This window comes from Atta cephalotes, assembly GCF_000143395.1.
Source record: "Atta cephalotes unplaced genomic scaffold scaffold00009, whole genome shotgun sequence".
Taxonomy (NCBI): Eukaryota; Metazoa; Arthropoda; class Insecta; order Hymenoptera; family Formicidae; genus Atta; species Atta cephalotes.
The window spans coordinates 5,690,067-5,701,306 of NW_012130073.1; the positions used below are offsets into that span (position 1 = coordinate 5,690,067).

At 31.9% G+C, this 11,240-nt stretch overlaps 1 protein-coding gene across 1 annotated transcript in view; it reads left to right on the forward strand.

Annotated features, from left to right (window-relative positions):
• The window catches only part of LOC105627656 (cytochrome P450 4d2-like), a 17,681-nt gene extending 14,170 nt beyond the window's left edge, over positions 1-3,511 (forward strand). The window contains exon 13 of the mRNA XM_012208934.1: positions 3,252-3,511. Coding sequence (XP_012064324.1) covers positions 3,252-3,511 — 260 coding nt within the window. The remainder of the gene's footprint in view (positions 1-3,251) is intronic.
• The last annotated feature ends 7,729 nt before the right edge of the window (positions 3,512-11,240 follow it).

Here is an 11,240-nt window from a genome sequence, read left to right on the forward strand (position 1 = left end):
TATAATAATAATTAGTTAATTAATTAATTAAATTTAAGTTTAGTTAGTAAGTAATAATATATATATAGTACTCTCTCTCTCTCTCTCTCTCTCTCTCTCTCTCTCTCTCTCTCTCTCTCTCTCTTCAAAAATATTTTTAATTTCAAATTTTGTTTTCCTTTGTGAGATTTATAAATCTCAAATGAAGGACAATTTAATATTACCTTGCAAATGCTGTAAGTGACATCTATTTAAATTCAAGGAAATGTTATCAGCCAATATTTTTACCATTATATTGTTACATAATAATGTAATTTTTTTTTATTGTATCACAATGCAACAAAGATATAAGTTGTGATACTTTAGTAACTTTAGTATTTGCCTTCTTTATTCCATCCTACTTGAAATATTGTGTAAATATTTTATGGTTTTGAATTACATAGGTATTGAATTACATAAGTAATGTTTCTTATTATACAGATTTTATAAAAGTCATTTTGTATTTATGTATGTCTTAAAGATGTGATGATAATGATTATTATATGAAATTTGACGATCGTAATATCATAGTACATAATAATTATGCATCACAATCATCTTATATTCTTCATATTAAAAATAAAAATGTAACTGTCGCATAGTCAACCATTTGAATAATTGTACAGGATTATTTCTACTTATATTGGCTTCTTTGTTTCTTTAATAATTAATAACAATTTAAAAATTCAACAAAAAAATAAAAAGTTAACATTTTTGTCGTAAATTAATTTGTTGATATATTAATAATTTTATTACTGTTAAACTATTTTTGGCCGATTATGGTGCATAATAATATAATTACTGTTTAAATTCATTGCAACAATTATGCGAATGTGATTTGATTATTATGATAATTGGATGCATCTTCCTCTTCATGCATTTTCCAACTCGTTCCTATTATAGAGTAAAAAGACTCGTGCATCACACTTGCATCTGTTATTATGTCATAATAACCCTTCATTCAGAATTATAGATCGAATAAGTGGTAGTTTGAGAACATTATGCAACTTTTAATTTATTGTTTGCGTTTGTGGAAGCCGCGCAATCCGCGACGAGTCACAGGTCGGCACGAAACGCCAAACCGTTTTGAAATTAAGCAATAAATTCAGCAGGGAGGCTGAAGGGTTGGCGTAACTGCGGAACGAGGATAGGAGTCGTCGTTAAATATTTCGCGAGAATCCAAGCACTCGCGACTGATTTACAGACGACGGTACGTGCGTGACGTACCTGTGTATTTCATGCACACGATCCCGACTGGTCCGTCGCTGTTGTCCATTATTTTCTTTTTCCGTGAACAATCCGTTTTTGCGATAAGTGGAATAAGAGAGCATATACTCTCAGGCGAGTTTTCCGAACATATGAACGGCCAGAACAACGCGAAGTTAAGAAGAGAGAAGAACGGAACAGGAAAAAACAACGAACATGGAGGACAAAGAGGAAGACACATGAATTGGTAAAAGATACGGCCTGGTAAAATTGCGGAGTTCCTGCACGGAAATTACAAATGCGGTGTGTTTCACGCTCAAACGAAAGTGTCTGGAAGAGCATTCGACGAGTATAAGAGAGAAGTATACGAGGAATAGAAGAGACTGGCATCCCTTGAAGGCTCAACGAATTGTTATTAGTAGGATAAATGTTAGTATAGTGAAAGCATACGGTTAAGAGACATGCATTCGTTTGTTAATTTTTTTTATTATAATAATAAGAAATTTTTCCAAATTTATAAAAAACTTTTAATCAATAGTTTTATATTTAATCAGTCAATTTTTATTGATGCATATTGTACAATTTTCTTATGTCATCCAAACAAAAAGAATTAATTTTCATTTTAATAATAAAAGTTAGCAAAACTTGTCTTATTTTCATTTCATATCGAATAAAAAGTTAATATTGAAAGTATGAAAATTATATATTAAATTGCCAACAAGTCTTGGTCTCTCTTATTTTGTCATTTTTGTACCTATACTATATTTATACAATATATAAATAAAGAATTTAATTAAAAGTTATTTATTTATTTATTAAAACGATTAAAAAAGATTTTGTTTTATTTGATTTATAGATTTTGTATTTGATTTAATTTATAAATTTAATAATATAGATTTAATTTATCAAAAATTTCCTCAAAAAAGACAGAAAGGAGAATAGGGACTACTATATATTATTTTCGTTGGTCAAACTTTCGTTGAACAATGAAAACGTCTGATAGTAAGAGAATTAATGATGCTTGTCTCTATCACCTAATGTAACAAAAAAATAAAATATGCAACAAAGTTCAATGTAAGCATTATAAATAAATATCCCCTTCGTGCGCAACAATTTTTCTATTTTCGTAACATTCTCAAATGGGTTGGAAAAGCATTAGAGGTCAAATTAGCTGAAAAATCTTGATTTTAGAGTGATGTGTGGGCAACACACGACAAGAATGACCGCATATATCGATTATCGGTCGGCCATATCCAGATGTGTGCTGAAACTTTTTTCTTTGCGTCAGTCCGTAAATTCTAAAGTTAAAAACTTTTCTACCCTTCTGGCCGGCCAGTTGCCCAAACTTGCAAGTCAGGGCGACATCATTTCACTTGCAACCTACAAGAACCATGCACTTGTGATACTAAAAGATATATTGCTTAGTTTTTTTTTTCGATTCCCATCGAGCGATAATGTATGATATGTCTGAGCTTTTACTATTATAAATATATATCTTATTGTTTCTTCTTTTAGTACATAATAATACTAATAAGCTACAACAAGTAATTGCATTATACTATAACTATACTTTCGGTTTTTTTTTAACTGACTGTGATATAAAAATATATCTGATCAGCTCTTTTGAAAATTAAGAAGTTTTTTTTATGTTAATTAGAAATGAGGGGTAGAGTATTCTTTTGAGAAGTATTATGTTTTCTTATCATTTCTTTTCCTCATTCTTAAAAGGGAAGTTATATAATCTTTAATTGCGCTGTTTTATTTAAAATAACATAGATAAAATAATTATTTTTTAATGCGGTTTTTCTCTCATGATATTAAAAAAATATATACTAGTATTTCAAAAGATAAATTAAAGAATATACCGAGTTTTGCTCAGTCACAATTTTCTGTAATCTCTTTCGTCGGTATTACATATCTCTCAAATCGGGACTGCACGTATAGCCGTGTCTTGTCGACAATGTCGTCCTCGTTTCGGCGCGCGTATTAATCGTGCCTCTGGCTTTTATGCTCATTAAATTACGCAGCCGTCGCTGGATACGGTGCCGTTAAACCAGCGACATCGTCGGTACATTCACGATCCAGCGGTTTCGCGCCAGGCGAGCAAGACGATCGGGAGACCAGATCTAAGTACTTCAACCTGAGTTCTCTACCCACCACGAGCCTACATCCCTCTCGCTGCGCAAACTTTACGCAGATTGCAAGGCTTCTGCTAACCAACCGTAAGACGCAACACTGCATTTACGATGTTAATAACGCAGACTATGCCGGTAATGACGGATATTGACGAGATAAAAGCGCTAAGAAAAATCGACTATAATTCGGCATGTTTTGCTACTTTAAACGGAAGTCGGAATACTGATACAAAATTGGCCTTTTTATTTAACATTTATATTTATCATACTGCTCTTTTTTGATTTATATTATGTCATTTTAACGGATTTCAACATTTTTTTTGTTTAATTTTGTACAATGTAGTAATACATTAATAAAATTTTGATAATTTAAAAAAATGCACATTCATAATATATATATTAAACTGTAAGTTACAACAATACTTATACTTTATACTTTGTTAAATAAAAATTTTGTTATAATGTTATATTAATATTGCATTAATATTGTATGTATTTGAAAAGGAAATAAACAGATCTTTTTGCAGAAAAGTATTTCTATTTTTTAAATTTAAGATTTATAATATTCTATGTATCTAACATATCTTATAATCCATAATTATTTTACAGATTTCTATAATAAATATAATAAATATAATTTGAATAATTATACATTATTTTATCAATTTATACAAATTATACAAATAAGTAAAACAATTAAAAAATATAATTTCTGATTTTCACGTACTTATTCATAAAGAAAGTTGAGAGATATCCTTCAAATCAGATTTCTTGCATCACGAAAGATTTCTCAGCTACTTTATTGACCGCATGTGTTTGCATATTTATACAAACGTAGTCATCCTAGTCCCAAGCGTACATTTCATCTTGTAGCGTTTCTCCTGAATCGATATGCCGGAACTGTGTAGAAACTCCTGGTTATCACACAATATGTACGTTGTAAGCCAGAGTTCTATTGTTGCGATCAAATCAGCTTATCGACTTTGCTATCGCTTTATCTCATTCGAGGAAGAAGTTTAGCGAGAATACCTTCCTGCGGATACCGCTCTGAAAGTGAAGAAAACTTCCGTACGTAACACGTCGTCAAGGTGGGCGGTGTATTCAAAGTTTTTGGCACGCTTGATATTGATATATCGAGATACTTTCAGGCTGCGTCAGCACGTAGTTGACTGAACTCCTCTCTTCGACCCCTTTCCTTCTCTCTAGATATAACGAGGTATTTTAACTCTGATAGTTCTCGTACAATTGGTGATCCGTTATTTTTCCCTGCCAAACCATGAGATATGTTTTTCTACAGCCTTAAGATATCTTCAAGCGACAACAATTAGCATTTTTCTTAAGTATTAAATAGTACTATAGATTACGATTGAACTGTATTCAGCATCAATTTTGTCGCGACATCTGCGATTATGTTTATGCGTACGCGTGATCTTTTATATTTCGACATCTCTTTCAATGTTGCATATTCCCAAATGATATAATACGCGAATATTATATTATAACGTATATAATAACGTAGACTTTGCAGTTTACAGATTTCGTTTCAAAAAAATTTTTTTAGATAATGTTAATAATCTGTTCTTTTAGATTAAATTTAGCAAAATGTATAAAATATTTTTAAATTGAAAGAAAAAATTTAAAAAAAATGGAACTTATAAAAAAGTTTTTTAACTATTTTTTGCCATTATTAATAATTTAAATTATGCATTTCGTATTTCGAATAGTACAATATTAGTTAATAGTTTAGAAGAACTAGGTTTTCCTGAAGTATTAACAAAAAATTGTCTTGTAAGAAAGAAAAAGATTATTCTTTTAAATATTTATGTTATTTCAATCTAACATTTTAAAATAATTTAAGATTAAATAATTATTAAAATATATCACCAAAAAAATGATATTATTTATTTTAAAACAAAATTCTTACAAATATAGTTTTCATCACAAGTAATATTTGTATCTTATGTGGATTTACTTTTTGCCATATATTTATATATTATAACATTTACAGTTCATATTTATATAATAAATAAATACTACTTAATTTATCAAATTATTAATTATAATTTATCAAATTATACCTGCGATGCTGATTCTTTTGCTTTTTATTGATAATAATAGAAAAATGACGCCATATTATTAATTGTTCGGCTTAGCTTTCGCATATAACACATATAAAATTACGTGATTGCAAAATAAGTTGGTACAATAAAACGCATTTGTACGTACCCTTAGGCAAGTAGGGCACGAGGATTTTATGTGTGTGTTCAGTACTCATGACACAGGTCCCCCACGTAATTATATTAAATGAAATGAAGTTAGTGCAGAGCACACATGCCGTAGATAATAAAAGCGTCGTTGTCGCTTGCTTTGAAGTTCCCCGCATTTTCCACGTTACTGCGATTCTTGTTCTCCATTGATGATCACTGCCACAACACTTTTGTACCGTTTGAAATCAAAAATTCGTGTAAATATTTGCCATTAGCGTCCGCTGAAAATTTTACGATTACACAGAATTACATATAGTAACATTCTCTTCAACAGTATGGGTAATGATATTTACGACAGACAAATAATCAGTTATTTCTCCCTTCGACATTATCACTCCTCGTTTCATTTTCCCTATTTATATGCTTGTAGTATTCAAACGAACATTTACTGTACATCGACAAATTTAATATGACTGACATCATTCGACGTCTTAGAAATATGACATATTCGTCGATTTGTGGTTAACTTTTTATTAGCTGATATCGGGAATGGTAGATTTTAATTCCTGATATTTAAATATTTCTGCTATAATAAAATGTTTAAATAGACTTTTGATCATATTATTCGATCATATTTTTAATCATATTATTAAGTACTATCCTCCGCTTGCATAAATTCTATTCTGTGTTTTTCTAAAACACAGAATAGAATTATCATTATTAACAATGAAATTTTCTTGAGGAGAACAAGGAAGAAAAAGATTATTCTTCGAAATATTCATGTTATTTTAAAATCATTATCATTTTAAAAATAATTCAAAATTAAATAACTGCTAAAATAATGTATGTTGTGTCTTTTTAGTTCGTGTTGAAGAATAAAAACCGATTAAAATTAACAGTACTAAAAAATCAATACTTAAAAAATCAATTAAAAAATTAATAATGATAAAAGAGGAATGTCGTAACAACAAATCGTCAAATTATAAATAGAGAGCTGGAACTGATTCGTCGCTTCATGTGGTCGTCTTTCAAAAGGTATAATCTTTTAATCTGTAATTGTGTAAAGGATTTGAACTGGCGGTCTAATTATTTTATGAGAATGTGGAATTGCGCGTAAGCTTTAATAGATATATATGTGTAATAATTATCATAAAAATAAATGTAAAATTGTCAATGAGACAGAACTACCATTTTACATTCATAATATTTTATTTGAAATTTTTCAACTTTATATAAGTTATTATTATTATTGGGTCGTCCGAAAAGTTCGTGCCGACTAAAATTTAAATTTTAGTATACATTTATTAAATTAAAATTTTCTACATTTCAATTTTCCTTCAACATCGGCATAACCCTTTCCGGACGACTCAATAATATCTCGATAAGATCATTATGCTTTTGTTTATGATTCAAAATGCTTCCGGTTTCTGGGTCAATATGAATTTACAACACCAATCATATAAACATATTTATATATGTATATAAATATGTACAATAATAGTTTTCACCTTATTGAATGGTTACAAAAATATAAATTTGATTTCAATATATTTCTAATAGATATATGATTTCTTATAACAGAGATATTTATGGCGCGCCAAATTGTAAATAACTCGTTCTGTATCATATGTACTTCCGTATCATAAGTTTATATAACTGTATCGATATTTACCACTTTGTCAGTACGCATGTGGAGTTTTAACACATAGTACGCAATACTATGCGAAATGCATTTCTGTTCTCAAATCTTTGACAGTCCTCATATGTAACATATACACATTCGGAACATATAATGTTTATGTAGTAGACGTGCGCCTTGCAAAATGCTATCGTTTTCTTAGCTAAGTAAACTATAGATATATCATTTAGTAAACTCTAGTAGCAGTTTATTCGCAATACGTTGGTTAAACGTTAGGGATATATTTGGCCTATATTGTGTTAATTATGCGAAAAAAAAAGAACGATATTAAAGAGAGAACATAGGTTGAAGAAAAATAATGCGAAAGAATGTGGAAGGAGAAGCATTTAAAATACATATCAGCAAAACCGATGTGCAAGAACATACTCGTTCTTGGCGGCAGTAATTTTCAGAATGATATGAACGCAAATATACGCACATAGGATTACCGTACAGCAAATATCGGTGACAGACGTTGCGCGGCCACGTTTCAGAGTCCTACCGGGATTGTTATTTGCACTGGCTGTTTCCCGCTACGTGTATATCGATCGGCTCGTTGCTGCGCACCTGATGTACGAACGTGTCTAAGCATTACGTGTAACTCTTGTTACCTGACGTTAATAACTTTAATAACTTCTCAGCGGACGTTATCTGTAACATCAAAATGTAAACGACAATCGTAAAACCGAATCCGAGATGGTGTTTAAGGAGCGACATCAAGTGTAATGCGCTTACTGTCTCTTTCATTTGCGTTGTTTCTTGCACCGTTTCGAAATAAAGAAAATGATGTGCTCTTAACACAGAGAAATTCAAAGTGGTCAGTTTCCAATAGTCCGTTTCCAATCTTCGAACAATGCAGTTTCTCTTTGCGAGATTTCCCAGAATCCTATGAAGCCAGTCGGTCGACCGATACAGTATGCAAATGCAGTTATTTGCTATAAACGTAATTACCGAAATAATGACAATTAATTCCAACAACTGCACTTGTTCAATGTGCAGCAGCTTCGGTATGTAGTTCATATAATGCGTGTATTTGCGGTTGGTCGCATCTAACTCTATATTAACATGTATGTAGATTGCACATGTTATACTAATAAGGCAGAATGGCATATGGTAAGTTCTCGAGTAAAGAACAAATCATGTTCTCACACGTTTAAAATAATGGATTTTTAATAAACAATTACAATAGAGTGCAATAAAGAACTAGAATTTGAAAAAGTTAAACCGTTTGGTTTGTCTCATATTATTGAAAATCTCAATTTTGACTTTTAATCCCTTTATAATCAACTAATTTCAATTTTAATATTCAATTTTAATATTTTGTCTCAGTGGAATTAAGGTCCTTGGGTACTATTGTTGAAAAATGAAGTTTGAAAAAGTTAAGTCATTTTTGAGAAATTTTCCAACAAACGGATGGACGACTAAATTAACACTGTGAAATTATAAAGTAGTTTGCAATACGCTGCACTCAATAAACTGTTTTGCACAAATTACACAAAAATCATTTATTTAAATTACACTACACAAAAATGTATCAATGCATCAGATTTAATAAAAGAAAAATGTAACTTCAGCTAGGTTTATATACCATCGTTTTCTCAAATTTGCCGAACCGGCACGATTTTATCTTAGCGATCTTCGTGCTTGAATGATAACGCAAAAGGGGAAACGAAGAAAGGAGCAGCACGCAGCGTATCCGCCACATTGAAAATAGTCGGTTCTGCAAGAGACGATTTATAGCTTCGGTAAGGGGCCGGCGGGACGTTCGGCGCCATATAACCATCATTCATTTTGTCAATAGCTCACCTCTACAATGGATTTCGTGTACGTATCAAAAGTGAACAGCTTTATTCTTTCAGCGTGGCGTGGCGCGAATCCAAATGCCTCTTGACTCCGCCGGCACGTGAGAGGGTTCTTATTATTTTCTGCGAGGCTTCCGCACACTATTCTGCGCTCGTGTCCATATGTTATAGCCATCCTGACGTGAGAAACGGGCTATGTCCTCTCATAGTCTGCACCGTCGTAGTCACTTCCCGCGTGGAGACAAAGTGGTCGAGCAATTTTCATACTTCGTTGCCACGTCCTGGCGAATAAGTCGACTGACAGCAAAATTGTTGGAAGTTTCCTCGAGAACATACGCTGCACTTGATGCTACCTTCGATACTATGATGGTCTTCATTTCTAGGTTTTGCTAGGAGAATGATGGTAGAAGGATAAATGATTTTCGAACGATTATAGATGGCTACCGGATATAGAAGATCATAGTATGTGATTCTAGCGAAAAGCAAAAGTATAATATAAAATACGCGGCCAACTATAGATTCAGAAGATTTGAAGATTTTCGGTTGATAAGTCATACAAACAGAAAAGAAATATCCAAAAATAACTTCAATGCTATCATGCAAAACAGCCCAGTTTTATGCAATAGCATTTTTCATATAACATAAATAATTTTTATTTTCTCTTTTTTATGTGCTTTAAAATAAATAAATTCGAATGATCTAATCTGATTTACTATGTGATATGATTCCTATATCTATTGCAGAATACATAGAGCATTCGAATAGAGGATCGCTATGGAAAATACGTACACTTTGGTACACAAATAATATAGCGCGTACGTAGGTATATCAAGGCATATTGTTATAAATGGCATTATTTCATCGAATAGTAAACGGATCAGTGAATATTCTAGTCGTTTGCTGTCGACTTGGTCGCGAAATGTATTTCCAATTATGAGCACCAGATCGGTAAGACGATTCTCACAGGGAACTTTGTCAATTAGTCTCGTTAATTAGACCGTCGAGACAGCAAGCGGACGACCTATGACCGCACTGTTGCCTCAAGCCAAATCAACTTCCACTCACGAGAGTTTAGATAGCTTTGTAATCGTACCTATAATAGCTTGGTGAACCAATTCTTAGATAAGCTACTGCTCGATAATTCACACTAGACGATGCCGTTAAATTGATCGATATTCATGCCAAGTTTGTGATAATCACATCAAAACAGTATTTTAATGATGATATAGTGTGTCAATGATTTCTTTATCGATATGATTAACGTGAATGGCTAACAATAATAAAATAAAATAAATAATTGCTGATTTTTTTCGATATTCATGATACAATATTCTTAATTCAAATATACTCAAATATACTCGTATATTTATGCTTATTTCGATATTTCCATTATTTGTATATGTGCTTTTATCAAAATATTATAAAACCTATAATAGATTATTCAAAATGTTCAATATATAATATAAAAAAAATTGATGTTTATGTTTCGTTTAAATATAATACGATATATTTTTTTATTATTATTTAAAATATTTTTGTAAAATTTATTCGCGAATGTCAGTATTTAATATTAAATGCATTTTAAGAGCAAGAGTTAGAGTATCTCAGTGGCGGAAAATTTCCCTGTTAACTAAATTTGCGCAAGTAATATGGTCCTCAGTTCTTAAAGGATCTAGCGCGATCTCAGTTCTTAGCGTCTATTAGCAAAATATGAACATTGTAGAGCACCGTCAATAGTTTGCCGTTTCAAAATCGAGGCTTAAAGCTTATGCCGGATGGTTTCCACTGGTGATCTCGGCAAATGGACCGGCTTCCATAAACATGAATGGGCATGCCTGTCCCCGTTCGAGTACATCGTTTGCTTTCCGCCGACATCGGAACGGATGCGTGTCCCGGCGGTGTTGAATTCTACCGATGGACTCGCCAATAGTATCCACCAACACCGAGTTGCTTATCCCTTTCGCAATCTGCGGTACATAGAAGGAGCTCATGGGTAGTACATTTCCGTTACAACGCGCGTCAGAACATATGAATAGGAAATTAAGCATTTCTTCTGAAATCCATTCGAGAAAGAGAGAGAGAGAAAGAGAGAGNAGAGAGAGAGAGAGAGAGAGAGAGAGAGAGAGAGAGAGAGAGAGAGAGAGAGTAGAGTAGTAGTAGTACGTAGTAGTAGTAGTAGTAGTACGTAGTAGTA